The sequence below is a fragment of the Toxorhynchites rutilus genome, chromosome 3 (genome assembly GCF_029784135.1).
Source record: "Toxorhynchites rutilus septentrionalis strain SRP chromosome 3, ASM2978413v1, whole genome shotgun sequence".
NCBI classification, from domain to species: Eukaryota; Metazoa; Arthropoda; class Insecta; order Diptera; family Culicidae; genus Toxorhynchites; species Toxorhynchites rutilus.
In genome coordinates, this window is record NC_073746.1 from 85,615,498 (window position 1) to 85,631,537 (window position 16,040).

At 40.0% G+C, this 16,040-nt stretch overlaps 1 protein-coding gene across 7 annotated transcripts in view; it reads left to right on the forward strand.

The window, feature by feature from the left end:
- Window positions 1-16,040, forward strand: part of LOC129778991 (DENN domain-containing protein 1A) — an 85,105-nt gene that overhangs the window by 55,866 nt on the left and 13,199 nt on the right. For 3 of the 7 annotated variants that reach the window (XM_055786216.1, XM_055786214.1, XM_055786215.1), the window contains one exon: window positions 3,113-3,964. The exons of 1 other annotated variant lie outside the window; for it this stretch is intronic. In XM_055786216.1, the coding sequence (XP_055642191.1) occupies window positions 3,113-3,964 (852 nt within the window). 3 more of the 7 variants (XR_008743541.1, XR_008743542.1, XM_055786219.1) reach the window with 3 other exon arrangements.

The following is a 16,040-nucleotide window of genomic DNA, read 5'->3' on the forward strand; positions in this document are numbered from 1 at the left end:
CGCGTTATCAGAAGTACATACTTGACACTTATAATAGTTTGAAGTTTTCTTATTCTTTTTTTGACTTTAAGAGGTTTTAAACTTCTCTGTTCATTCGTCTCTAAAAGCTTGAATTTGGCGTAAAGAAACTCTTTATCAGGTTTGTACACCCAAAAACATTTTCAAATAGTTTTCAATGAAAATAATTAATTAAGATTTTTTGAAGCTCTCTTGCTTAACCATTTATCTCTACATTTCCTGATATTTCCACAAAAATCTCGTCAGTATAATATAAAATCATCTGATCCAGTTTTTTGTTAATTATATATCTCATTTTTAGTAAAACCAAGTTCGACATATTCATATTCGTTTCGGAAAAGTCCATTATAATTTTCGCTTCACAATGACCGAACTCGATACCAACGCGAATACGCGAATTGGATGAATGATGAGAATGCAAAGATGTTCTGGGAAAATGGATTTGTAGAACAAAACTGTGCAAATAAAACTGAATAAATGCATGTCTGTCTTAAAAAATGATGCTATTGTTCCTTGACAACCTGAAATGAACTATCCTGATTTCTTCCTGATTTATATTTTCATTCTTCCTGATTTTTGAATATTCTAGTTGGTAACTCTGGTCGAGAGTGGGATTCTGGTTAACTTGCGATAGGTCGGTGCAGATTCGTAGCTTCCCATTTTTCCGAACAAGCACCATGGTATTTACAATAGCAGTAGCTTCGTGTATCTTCGAAATCACACCCAATTTTTCCATACTAGAAAGCTATTTTTTCACTTCATACTGAGAGGTACATTTTTCGCCGGCCGGATCTCCCATTTTGGATTTTCAGTCAGGTCAATGTCATGGATGTTATATCGTAAGCAATCCTCTGGCTATTAGTTTCAGCGCAATGCAAGCTTTGCGACTGGTGTTATATTTTCATCTACGATCTTGAAAATGATACGTTTGGACTTACCGTTAACACACAAGAAACACAGTTAAACACAGAAAAAAAAAATCCAAGGACGAAAAGTCTCATGAGGGTAGTGTCTGAGACACGACCACATATTTGACGTAGGATTCCGTTAGGCTATCTGTTGATTTTGTATATGTTTGAAGAATTAAACTCTTTTATAATGATTTGGTGGCCCTGAAAAGGACCGGTTGTTGGGTATTGTTTGTTCACTCCACCACTTTTCCAACTTTTCTCGCCGTATGAACTTGGGTGAAAATGAAAACAACAAAACATCTTAAACCGAACGACCCGTTCTCGAGCGGGAACACACCTTGGTTTTTATTTATGAAAATTGAAATAAATCGTTTTATATATCAACTCATTTTTAACACAGCTGCTACCATATACAATTTTACATTTCAAATGTGCTGATTTTTTCACAATACACGATCGGTCATTGATATGAAATTTCACGAAGCAACCAACATTAGAGTTCCAAATTTAAATTTTATTTGCAAGAATTAATCGTATCACTGACCTTACTTGCAATATAAAAATGCCCCCGACTTGCATATATTTGCAATGCCGTTAGTCCAATTGAAATTCGCATTGAGGCTTGTAGCATCGTGTTCCGTTGGGTTTAAAGCGAAAAGGAAATGGGTTGAATAAACACTCAGAAAATAAAAAAATATGAATGAAATTACTTTTCCATTTCAAATATATTTTCTCTATACTAAAGTAACACTTTTTTTCTGGTGAGAAAAATTGGGTTCGATAATGATAATTATCATATATTGCTTTGATGAGCTTTTTTTCTTTATTTCATCCATACATAACACAGGCGCCATCTCGTCCAGGACCACAGAGGGCGGCTTTGGTACGTGATACGCACCATCTAATGACTAATCATTATCCTTCTATCATTATCACTTGGTTATGGACACTGGTGGAGTGAACAAACAATACCTAACAACCAGACAAAACGGACCCAAATCATTATCGAAGAGTTTAACAATGTAATTCTTCAAACATATCCAAAATCTGCGTGCAGCAGATAGCCTAACGGAATCCTACGTCAACCATGCGGTCGTGTCTTGGACACAACCCTCCTGTGACTTTTAAATTTTGTACTATTTTATTGAAATGGTACCGTTCGTAGGTTATGCACGACTAGGGTGTGAAGTATCCTGTGATTTTGCTACGATTATATTTACATCATATTCTCGATCTGGACGCAGCCCGAATGTATCGAAAAAATGATGCAATCAGCATAGATCGCACTGGCGTTTGATTATTCAATATTATATATTTACATAGGTGTAGTGTTTTCCTAAAGGATAAAGGAATATATTTCTAGGTAGTGCATAGGGTGATACTGGCTATATTCATAGTATTACGTCACAAGAACGATAACGGGTTAACACTTTTCTCTTGAATAAAAGTAAGAATATTATGCAATACATTGCTGACGGAGGAAAAATTCAATATGATAGTATCAACAGTTGACTACAGATCGTTCAACCATCATTTTCCGCCGAACGAACTTTTGAAGCTTGAAACAGAAAAGCATTACCTACTTCACAAAAAATTTAATATTTTTCAAATGAAAAGAGCAATACAAATTTATATCAGTTAATTATCTAGTCAAGAAGAGTGATTTTCACCTCTCTGAATTAAGGAACAATTACATGAGATGGAAATTTTCATAATGTTCGTGTCCCTTTAGATACTTCCAGGAAGCTGTAGTTTTTAAAAATTCCATTCGCATGCTTTGGGTTGTGGTTATTCAATAAATAAACAACAGAGATTGTTCGCAGTAATAAACCGGTGAAAGTACTGTATATAATCTTGCCTGAATAAAATGTTGCTTCTTTGATGCTCGTTAAATTCAACATCAGATGTTACAGACAAGTACCAAATATTAAACCCAGACCAACACTTTCCCTCGTGTGTCTAAATCTTGTTTTTATACTTTCTGCTTCCCATCTCTTTCACATATATTGTGTGTCATCATCACCAATACAAAAAACAAAAACTTGTTTCAACCGTCATATCGTTTCCATATTTTGACCGTCAATTCGAACCCACGCATCAACGCTCTCACGTTCATATGCTCGTACCCATGGGCCATTTTCTCATCAACCTCAAAAAACCACCTCGATCGTGATACATTGTAGCTTAAGCCAGGGTACAGCTTGGATGCGACCAATCGGCCTTCGTCTAGGACAGGTGCTCCGTTGAGCCCACCCGGTTCAAACCAGCTGCTACCTCGGATACAGGAAACACCGACAGCGTCTTCAGCCCAACCGCTTCTGCGGTTGGATCTCAACACCAGCCGTAATGGATCCTTAGAGGAAAACGGTCAAACGGGTTATCACGCGGCGAACAATTACAATAACAACGATCATAATTTTGACCTTTCGCCGGACATGCCGTGCCCTCCGGTACCCCCGAGACGCTTTCAGACAGCCGCCGAAGCGCTGGCTGCCATCCAAATAACACCCCCACCAATGTCACCCCCCTCGTCTTCTTCGTCGACCTCGGCATCACCCTATCGAAACTACAACTTTCTCCAGCAAGCGGCCATGATGCAAAACAGAACAAATCAGACGCCGAATCCGAACGCTACCGGATCACCACCACCCCCTTCGGGTGTCAGCCAGTTACCTCCGCTTCCTTCGCCACCACCACCGCCACCGCCACTAAAGGCGAGCCGGAACGATCCGCTTCTGACGCAGTTTGACGACGACGAACTAATCACCTTAACGCCAAATAACTCCACCAACGCTAGCAGCCAAATCGTACTGGAACCATCCAGTACGGACCAATCGATACGCAGCCACGGTGGCGGCGTGTCGAACAGTATTAGCATGCAGCCAAATTATGCGAGCCAATCGCACACATTGCCACATTGCCACCCACTCTCCTCCCACCATCATAACAATCACAGCAGCCACCAAAAACCACCGGCGCCGCAGCCACCGCAGCAGAGACCTCCGCTGGCACCGAAGCCCACTTTCCGCAAAGAGGTAAAGCTGCTTTACTATTTTTACCACCTCATCCATTGCTTGCTAGTGTTCTATATCTGCTCTACTATTCGCTTCATATTTGAGAACACCTTTGCTACCCACAAGCTAGATACACACCATAATTGGCCTTAACCGCAGTTACTTCTAGAATACTTCCTCCTCCTATCGTTAGCTGTGTGAATGAGAATCAGAAAAAGAGCTGTTGATGAGTCAGAGATGTAAAAAAGGTGCGTTAGTGGTTTAATCGATGGATTTCAGAGCATTACCTTTTGATTACCATCGATTATACCATTGCACGGAGTGATCGAATAGAACTCTAGAATAATCTGTAGATATTCAAAATTAAACTGAATAAATTCCAGCCAGAATGACCCGGAAATATCCGAAATCATACCAGACCATCTTCGATAAGGATGAAGCTTTGCCCACGCATTCGCTATGGGAGGATAAGTATGTCCCACGGATGGAAAAGTTGTTCTGACACAAGAGTATTTTTTTTGTTTCTAGCACATACTTTGAAAAAATTGAAAAATTGTACGTTGGCTGTATACAAAAACTGTCTAGAAACGAGTCTAGAATTACTATATAAACTATACCTCAAATTACAGATTTCTCATATTATTGTATGAAGTTTGAAACTTGAAGTTTCCCTTCTTCATTCGTCGTCGATAGCTTGAGGTAACCAGACGTGTATACCGTTTGTAAGCTAAGATGGTTTTACTTTTGACTGATTTTTTTTATTATTTCTTAATAAAGCTTAATCATACTAAATCAAAGGATCACTCGAAAACAAACGTATTGCATGCTACTTGGAAACTTCTACGAATGAAATAAAAATGATCGTTAGGAAAATTTGGTTCATTGAATTATATTGTGTAGTTTTTTTAGCAATTACAATTACAATTACCACCAGTCATGCTTTACAACACTTCTATTCACACGAATATCACGGGCTCATGAGATGATTTGACGGATGGACATGTTTCATTCATACGGTTCTCTTCTTACTGTATTCCTTCCATTCGATAGAATAATCGCGCCTTAATTCAAGTCGCTACTCTTTGAGATCTACTTCTGTACCTATCAATCGAAATAGTGATCAAGACTCAATTGACACTCGAGTTTGTTTTCAGAAAAAAAACAACAGGTTGGAGAGTCAGACTTTCTACGTTTGAAAGATCACTTCTTCTTTTTTTATCCCATTTGTTTATTTCAGGCTCATTAGCATATTAGCAGTAACAGAGCCGATTTTTTAATCGTGTACATGTCACATGATTATCATATCTATAATTAGCACATTACACAGTTGCCATTTTTCGGCGTAAGAGAATTCCTTCTATACCATTGCATATGGTACATTTACACATTTAGGCGTAAGAGTATTCTTTCTGTTCTTCCATTATCCAGTTAAACCACCGGACAGTGGAGACAGTTGATATGATCATTGTTGAGTTATTTATAGAACAGCAGCCCGATGTTTCTTGCAGAGCAGAGCGTTTGTATGGATGAATCGATCTTATTTCGACCGTGGATCGATCTCCATCGATGATGATTGTTGCGTGGACGTAGTTATTCTGTAACAACACAATGGCACTTCTTCTTGTTATCTCGACGATTACTCAGTAAGTGTAAGGTTATGAACACATTGGTGATCGGAAATTTTGAACAACTAATCGAGCTAAATGCTCACTTTAGATTTATGAGTTCTTATAATGAGTTCATCTCAACGCAGGTTGATCCTTCTTGGTATATTCCCAACAGGAAAACCGTACAAACAGTTTTCCTAATCAAATCGATTCTTATGTTCATTTTGATCTGTCCAAGAAGCAAGAAATACATGGAATTCGAGGTTATCATCTATTGGTGATCGATCCAACAATCTTCGACGCAATTTGTGATAATGTGTACTTTACTGCTGAGTCCTCTATGAACAAATCAACACAGTTTGGTGTGTTAAACAATCAAGGTTCGTTATACGCGCTACTCTTGCTTATCAACTTTCATATTTTCGGCACGAATCTCTGCATTTGTGGCCAAAATTATCAAGACATCGAGCATGTTGTTTTGCCGTGTGTGGTATACCTCGTCGCTAGATCGATTTCAGGAAACTTCCAAGGGAAACTACTCAAATTACCAGTGCAAGATGGGTTGGCTAGGTTAGACCTTGATTACATGACACAAATCTATATTTTTCGTAAAGCTATCGATCGTCGTGGGTGATCATCAATGTTGTCTCAATTTCCTTCGTTCTGATGAGAATATGTCACCCTACTAACCTCGAGTCATCCGCAAGTAATCGATTTTCCATCGTATTAACAGTAGAATACGTAAAATCCGACAGAAATGCCATAAGAATAAAATTAGGGATTTGTCTCCTCGAAACCTATTCAATCACATAGGCTGTAAAATAAACGAATAATAAAAAAGAGTGCACAGCATCTCTGGAGATATATTCTGTTATGGCGGTCATTGAACGCAAAGCACTCGGAAAAACCAGTGACGCAATAGAGGTGCCTCGGAGTGCATAGGGTTAAGAAATACACTAAACTTCTAGATTTATAGTATCTCCGGTTTGAAAATCTAATCATAATGTTCTATTTTTTCAAACAAAAAAACAGATTTTTGCGATTGAAATTTACAGCTATCATATCTTAGGTAACTTAGCTCGTATAGCTTTGTCAGTTTACTATAACTCATTTCTAGACAGTTTTTCTATATTTTAAATTAAAGTTTGTTCTAAATCACACACGCCTTTTTTCAAAAATACTCTTTAGTTCTTCACTCGTGGGAAATGCTTCGCTTCTTATACCGAAACGTGTTCAAAGCATCATCTAAAATGGTCTGGTCTGATTTTTCAGTCGTTTGGCGTGGAATTACACAACTTTCTCCAAAATTCACCCGCTTAAAGAGCATGAAAAACCAACTAACTCACCTGAGGCTTCCTGAAGCTAACATTTTAATTTATTTCTTTCTCTTTTATGATTTATAACATTACGATCACCTATTTGACCACCTTCCGATGTCGTGTTTACGCGCTGTCTGTCCAACCCTGACCCGTATGGCATGAATTGTTTTCCACACGTTTCGTCTGTTCCCCCGAACTAATAACACCAGGCAAGAATACGAATTCAACGTAAACTCAGCATGCAGGCCGTGATAAACCATGACGTTTGATGCTGATCACCCGATCAGTCGGCCGAATCACTCCCCAAGAAGCATCTCTAAACCAGTAGTCCAACAGTAACTCCCCATGTACCAGTTTCCTTCCCCCATTCCGGTCTACGAAGCACGTACTTAAACTAACCCATGATTCCTCGAACATTTTTGGATTACCGGCCCCCCCCCCCAACCTCAGGATGTCAAAACTACAAAAGCCAGTGACTGAATGAGTCTCAACCACATGGATGCAAACAAAAAATAGTATTTGTGACGACGGGAGCAACGAGTTGCGTTAATGAACGAAATTTGAAAAAAAAATACAGCTATACGGGAACACGGGTATCCCTAGCCAAATATTAGCCAACCCACCGTGTGTACATAAACACTCTAGCGAACTAAAAATCCTGCGGAACAACAGCGAACAGAAGCGAAAACGAAACTAAACTAAAAGCACAACAAACACGCGCATACTTGAGTAAGAGTTTTTTTTATTAGCTTCCTTGCTTTCACCTGTGAAACAACAGTAACAACAGTTTCGAGAAAAAAATGTAATCGTTTATAGATAGATGTTATTGTTAGATGTTAAATAATTTTCAAGATTTTTTTTTGAGACACTTCAATATCTAGGTAAGAGCACATCTTCATGCGTCATGTGTCATGAGATCACTCTGAAAAATTTAAAAAATTACATTTCATAGTTGAATTCCAAATCACCTCCATAAATCTTTTCACCTTTCATCTCATTGTGAAAGTACAGCGCACCCACTCACTCACAATATGCTCAAGTTCACTGTTATTTTCGTTCTGCTGGATGCCACATTTACAAGATGGTTTTGTTTGTTCTAACGCGCTAGGTGACGGTTCCGAGGCTTTCCGGCATGTCTGTAACGCAATTCATTCATAACATACATCGTTGGTCGTTTGCTTGATTTTTGGATTTGGTTTGTTTGTTCGTTTGTGCGTGTGCTATTTTGTGGTTTTGTGTTGAGTGTGTTGTTTTTTAGTTTCACAAGTAAGTCGCACCCTTTATTCATCAACAATTTGGCTTGTTGGAATTGATTGTTTTTTGCTAGCTATTTCTACTAACCGTTTTAGGATTGATTTTTCAGCTATGAATGTGTTTGGAGTGCACCGAGGAAAACGATGAAAAGGTTTGACCTGGAACCATGTAACGTGACATAAAAAAGCAATCGAGGAAAGAATATTTTAATTTTGAAAAACGGAACGTTTTATATTTTTTTCGTTTTGTTGGCAAAGTTATTTTAGGGTTTTGGACACTGAACTTTTAGCAACACTTTGTTTATTTTTGCGTAGCTTCAAAACGAAAGTTCATTTCATCAAAACATCAATACAATAATTTTTCACTAAGGATTCTCTTCCCCTAGCAATTTCTCTCAATCCTATATTTCAATGTCTTCCTATCGTTGTTCTATCGTTGTACCTATCGTTCTTTGTTTTCTTCGAAAATGGCGATGCATTGTAAACTCTCCTTTTTTGCTTATCTTTTTCAATTGATGAATCTACGCAAAGCTGTGTCAACTCATGCGACACCTACAGTAGAACTCAGAACCACAAAAGTGATGTTGTTTGTATTTCGACGCGCTAAAAAGCGAGATTCTTTCGTGATTATTTCTATTATATTCGGTTTGAATTTACCCTTTGCGGTCGTTTGTCTACTCTCAGCCACCACAACAGGGAATCATACTAAATACTTTATTGAACGATGTAACCGTTTACAATTTTCAGACGAATTTTAACATCACTTTTACACAAATGTATTCGGAGTTTCTATGAATAACAGGTAACGGTACTCGGTATCAACAAAATATTATTAGCGTGGAAAGGTAAGAGGATCTCTTTCAAGGGAAATTAATTCCGACCGCAAAGGGTTAAATGTCAACAGTAAATGGTAAGAAATTCATTTTTTTTTTGTATATTTACAAAGATTCCAACACGCGGCTGGACCAAAGTAATAGATAATCTTCGAAATTTTTGAGTTTGATAATGCATTTAGGTTATGAGTACTAACTTCCGAGCATTTTTTAGAAGCTCATACTGTGGATAATGGCGATGCAATCGACATCATACAAAGTTGGTTGATATCATTGATTCTAAGATAAGATCAGACAACTGGCTTCTTACTCTTCTTCGTCGTCCAAAAACGAAGCCATGAAGATGCCAGAGTTATCAAATATTATAAATTTTCGGTTTTTTTTTATTTCTGTTTTATGAATCGTAACATTTGGTTGGTGCGAATTCCAATTAGGCAATCTCAAGAATATGTTTTAAAAGGATAAAATAAGTCTTTTAGATACCCATATCTATAATATAATAATGATATCCATAACAACTCGTGCAAGGTTGTCTGGAGAGTCTTTTCTCGTTGATTCGTGCAAAATAACGGCGCTCAACTCCATTGCAATTCCGAAACAACTTGAAAATTGTGACTCTTTCGCAATACATGACCGTTGTACCGAATACTTCGTATACAGCCGATACACAAGAACATCTTGTTGGATTGGTGGACTTACTATCAAAGCGGCGAGAAGAATGTTCAGCCCAGAAATTGGTGGACAGTGAAGCAGCATCGACATCATATCGAATTACAGCTTCATCTAATTTTAGTGAGAATGTGTATGACGTGAATATTGAATTCTACTATGAGCAACCGCCGTTGAAGCGAAAACTTTCCTCGACAGAACAGAACAAAATTCGTTGTTCTATATAGCTGGTTACACCATCAAAATAAATCAACGGGAAAGAACATGTCAGCAGTGTAACAAGATATTCGTAGTCAGCAAAACACAACCTGGATTGTATCAACCATCTATTTTTTCATATTTACGAGCTAGAGCTATCAACTCTCCCATCTGCATAGTGAATGATGAGACTTTCCATTTCTTCTTAACAATGGAAATTATATTCCGAAATATGAAATCGCAATAGTGTTTTGCCGTTCACTTTATTCCATTGTGAAAAAAACACATACATAAACCTATATATAATTCCTTCACATTTCCTTTCAACTAAATATCGTAATATTCATTTAATTCACTATTTCTAAATTCAGTACAAATCCAACGCTATTTAATTTTATTGGCAACACTGAAAAAATCGATTTTGTTTACAAAATTTATCGAAATCAGCCAATCAGCGACGTCAGCGACTGACAGAAATTTGATCCGTAAAAGACCCCCTATTGTCTGATCTTATCTTAGCATTGATTATGCAGGGGATTCCGTTCGGCCGATACGAGAAGGATCTGCATTTTTTGAAGCGCAACATATTCCACCCAACGTTTGCCTAGTAAAAAAATGTAAATTACAACACTTATACCAAGTCATTCTTCATATGTTATGAATGAATCAACATAGAATGATGATTTTCTTACCTTCTCAGCGTAGAAAAAATACTTAAAACCGGGAAATTTGAAGAAAAATTATGATTTTTCTTAAAAATTTAACGAATTTCAAACCCAAAAAAACCAAAACATCATCATTTTACTCGCTGCGCCTTCTGGTTGAAAATCTAACGTAGATTCGTCAATTCTACTTTCTAATTTTCGACTATCAAGAACTCCGAAAGATTTGTCCTGTTGTTATGTCAATTCTCTGTTTTCATCTGAGGCAGTGCACCCAGAAACAACACGCTGTCTTCGTAAATCTGGCCACAGATATCAGGGTCTGTTCCATTGATTTCCAACAATGCTAACATCGAGAGAGGTCTTCCCAACACTCCCCTCGCAGTAGCCATGGAAGTTTGTCGGACTCTTGCATCTTATCCTCTTACAATTTCCTTAACGCGTCCACGCGTCCAGCTGTTTCTGCTACTTCCATTTGCTACCAACACCACGTCACCAACTGCCCTTCCCCGTGCTTCAAACCACTTTCGCCATCGTTGCTAGGCCTCCGCCGTGATTACTTGGTCCCACTGTATTCTGATGTGCCTGTATTCCTGCAGGAGGATCTTTCCGCGGACCAACAAACAACTCAGCAATCCAAGTGAATAGAAGAAACTCATTGGGCATTACAGGACCTGCCTTTTAGTTGGTCGATTCTCATTTGATTCATGTCGATTGATTTATGAGTTGCTGAATTTCCGCATTGATCGGAGTCAAAAAGCAGATCTTGTCACCTTCAGTACGCCTTAGCATTGCTAGCACACGTTCTTATTGATGGGGTTATCCAGGAAGTGGTGTTCTTTCTCATCTACTTCATTCTCGCCCAAGCTTTTAAGCACCGTTACCACATTGGACTGCCAACCTTTCAGGTCGAATCCAGCCGTTGAGTGGATCATCTTCACTTGGTTAGAAACTTCAATGGCTTCTTCCGCGGGTTGGAAACTATCCGAATAGTCATCCACATATTCTTATTTTTAATAAACTGAGTAGATGAAGGTGAAATTAAAGACCCGAATGTGGCCACTTCCATAAGGTAAACTGTAGGTGTCTCAGTTGGGTTGCTACGTCATGAAAACCGCTGCGAGCGTCGATCACGAGGGCAAAGCAATATTTGGGGAAACATCTCCTTAATATCTGCGGGTATTGTCTAAACCGCATCAGTACGGTAAAGGTAACAATGGGAGTTGGTCGGGTCCTTTGAGTAGAAGCTTATTAAACGGCACATAATTCTTCATCTTCATAGCCGGTTTCTGTTCCGGTTTCTTCGGGTTAGTTACCGCTTCGTCGTCTGTTCTAACAACCATTTAGCTCTTTTGTTCTCTGGCGACTCCAAATTGTTCACAGTTTTAGCACCCACATCTTCAAGAGTAAAATACTCCTTCACTATATTATGCAATTCATCATCATTACCGCGGCTACATGTATGACATTGTACAGAGTGCTTCGATGGGATCCCACAACCTCCATAAATACACCATCCTACACGAGTTTGCACAGCGATTGGATTATTGCTGTCCCCTTCCCTGACATTCAACGGCACGATCAGCTTAAGATTGTTGAGACCTCGTAACCCACTAATGGCAACCTTCTCAGATGCCGATATCTTACCGAATACTTCTCGTAACTCGACACAGTAACTGTCCCGGTAAAGCCATCTTATTCACAAAACGAACGTCGTGCAGAGATCTGTGACATTTTTAGTTATAATTTCCGGGAGCTCGCTCCCATTTATTTATTTAATTTGGCTTAACGTCTTTACAACATGGTCTGATTCACAATTTTTCTCCAATTAACTCGGCCATATCTCTCCAATTCCGCGGGCACTACCATGCTCCACTTGGTCTAACTACCTTGATCGTTGCCCTCCGCGTCGTCTCGTACCAGCCGGATTCCCGATTAACACCATTTTTACAGGATAGTTGTCCGAAATTCTTGCAACATGTCCTGCTCAGCGTATCCTTCCAGCTTTAAGCACTTTCTGGATACTGGGTTCGCCGGTAAGTTACGTGAGTTCGTGGTTCATTCTTCGCCTCCATACGCCGTCCTCCTGTACACCGCCGAAGATGGTTCTTAACACCCGTCGTTCAAAGACTCCGAGTGCTCGCAGGTCCTTTTCGAGTATTGTCCAAGTTTCGTGCCCTTAGAGGACAACCGGTCTTATGAGCGTTTTGTACAGGGAACATTTCGCAAGATTGCTAAGTCTGTTTGACCATAAGTGTTTGTGGAGACCATAGTAGGTGGCTCCCATTGATAATGCGTCTCCGAATCTCGCAGCTGATATAATTGTCAGACGTTACCATAGAGCCAAGGTAGACAAATTAGTGCACTACCTCGAACTCATCGGCGTCGATCATTACACTACTACCTAATCGGATCCTGCCGTGCTCGGATCCAAAAGTCAGCATGTATTTGGTTTTAGACGCATTGATTTCCAGTCTAAGGCTAATGCCACATTAGGCATATTCACCGCCGCAGATATCGCGACGGTTTTTTCTCGATTTGAATTCGCTTCCAAAACCACCCCGCTCTGTGTGACATGGCTCATTCACAATACACTGTAGATCCTCCGCTGCGGTTTTACTCACGGAATCCCCGGCGGCGAGTCCGCCTAATGTGACATCAGCCTAATTCTCTATGTTTTGTGCTTGATTCTGGTGTAATGTTCAGCTACCGTCTCTGCCGACGTTCTGCCGACAATGTCTACGTAATCAGCGAAGCAGACTGACTGGATTTATTGAAAATCGTACCACGCAAGTTAAACGCCGCTCGTCTTATAACACCCTCTAGCGCAATGTTAAACAGCAGGCAAGAGAGACCATCAGCTTGTCGAAACTTCCTGCGGGACTCGAATGAATCAGATAATCCACCCAATATTCGCACACAGCACTGTATTCTATCCATCGTAGCCTTAACCAGTCTTGTCAGCTTCACGGGGAAGCTGTTTTCTTCCATGATTCTCCATAGCTCTTTTTGTGTTATCGAATCGTATGCGGCTTTAAAGTCGATGAATAGATGGTGCCTAGGGAATCTGTACTCACGGTATTTCTGGAGGATCTGCCGGCCTTATAACTTCCCACGAATCTGTTTGTTACTGGAGATAGACGATGGAAAATGATTTGGGAAAGCACTTTGTAGGCGGCATTAAGGACGGTGATTGCACGAAAGTTTTCACAGTGCAATTTGTCCCATTTCTTGAGGATAGGGCAAATAACCCCATGTTTCCATTCATCCTGTGACTGTTCTGTTTCCCAAATTCTGACAATCAGCCGATGTAGATAACTAATCAACCTTTCCGGGTCCATCTTGATAAGTTCCGCTTCAATACCATCTTTGCCAGTTGATTTGTTGTTCTTAAGCTGTTTGATAGCATTCCTAACTTCACCTATCGTTGGGGGTGGTACATCTTCATTATTTACTGCACCAACGTAATCGCTTCCATCACCATCTTGGTCCTCTGCCTGTACGCCATTCAGGTGTTCATCGAACTGCTGTTTCTGGCTGTTTGAATCATGTTCCAACAGTCATCAAGAGGAGCTTTGTTAATTTGGTCCTCTTCCGGCAGCGCAGCTACAAGCGAATGTGCGTAGCTTTCGGTGACATCTGCTTCTTTCAGTCGCGTAAGATTGTACCGTCGCGAGCATCGGTACCGAATGTTGTTCACAACGGAGAGATTTGGGCGCATCTTAATTATCGCTAAGTAGTGGTCCGAATCGATGTTAGCACCTCGATAGGTTCTAACGTCAGTTATATCCGAGAAATGCAGACCATCTATCAGAACATGGTCGATCTGAGATTCTGTTTGAATTGGTGAGCTTCAGGTGTATTGGTGGAGGAATTTGTGTTGAAAGGAGGTACTGCGGATGGCCATGTTCTCAGAGGTGGTCGCTTCCATACGTGTCACATTACCAGTCCATGTAAGACATAAAGGTACTCTTTCCCCCGTCAATTCGAGGTCATTCATCAATGACTCTTCCACTAATGTATTTGACGAACCGTCATTCAGGAACGCGTATGCAGTGATCAAGACGCCTAGAAGTATATCCTAAGGTGAGCCAGTATGTCAAAACCACCCTGCAGCCAAGTTTGAAGTATACTGTGTTTTGTTTGTAAACGAAACGCAATACGCTTGTGCATAATCTCGCTTGTGATCAATCGCTCTCTTTCATGTTTCAGGTAAATAATTCCCCTTCTGCTTTCTTTCTTACTGTTTCCATATGCCGCTCGCTTCACCCACTTCGTGCCGAAATAACCTCACCTAGTACCATAGATCCGCCTTGACAGTGACTGCTTTTCGTGGACCATGAGTTGTCACTGGTAGAGGAGTGAGTTAACGGAGTATCGCGGGGCATGAGGGCTGGACAGTTACGCTTACTTACCGGTGGAGAGATGGGTGGTTTAATATGCTTTCGGAGCTGCTCCAAAAATAACTCCACTGACTGTGGGAGTTCTACCCGATGGATTTCGTGTTGTTAAAGCTTCCGTTCTCGTTGTGGATCACACTTCAGTCGCTTCTCCAGTGCTGGTTTTATTGCTGGTTGAACGTCCTCATGATGTTTCGTCCCTTCTCTCCCAGACGACTTGGTAATCACGCTCGGATCTTTCTGTCGATATCCCACAGCATCGACACCATCTCCGTGCCACCCACTGCTGTACCTGCTCCATACTGGTCTTCCTGGTTATCCGACATCGACCGCATTTTCGTTCGTTTTCTTCTAGCTGATGTTCTGAAATCAAACCTCGGGGCGCGAACGTTTAACTCAGCTTCCCGACTTTTTTTGCTGTCGGCATCATTGGATCGGTATCAGCACGTGTATCCATTGCGACACGTAGGAATACGTCTTTCATTTTTGTACCGGGTGTAAGTTCAATGTTTCGAAAACGAAAGAGTGAAGCTTGGAGTGCAAGGTTTAACACATTAATACCTCTGTGCTGAACGGAGTGGTATGATAATCATTTCATTCGAAAGAAAAAATATCCAAGAGTTATATGATTGTTAATTATTGACCCAAAAACTTGTTTCAATAGCTTTAAAATTGCTTTCAAAACAAGCTATTGAAATTACACAAATCCGTATATAAGCTAGCGCCCATAATTCGATACCGATGGGTGCCATTGGCTATGGATTTGATAGTTAAGAATACGAAATGTTTGATATGGTGTAGTAGAAATTATTCACCATGTCGATGAAATCACATTTATGAAAGCAGAGTTATAAAATTATTTGTTCACGAATGTCGCAATCGATCTTCGCTTCCAATTGTTGGAAAGAGGGTAGTATTTTTGCTGTTTAATTCCGAGGAGGAAGCCATTGCTTCTCAAGCGTTAATAATTCCGCTCTGGATCAACGATGGTTCCAATTGTCAGGGTTTGGGGTGGGGGTACTATTTGCGCTGGGTATTTCCAAGGAAGAATCGATTCCTCGGTTGAGCGTTAATAATTCTTTTCCGACTGAACGAAGTGCTATGATAATCACTTTTTTCGAAAGATGAAATGTCTAATAGTTATATGCTTGTTACT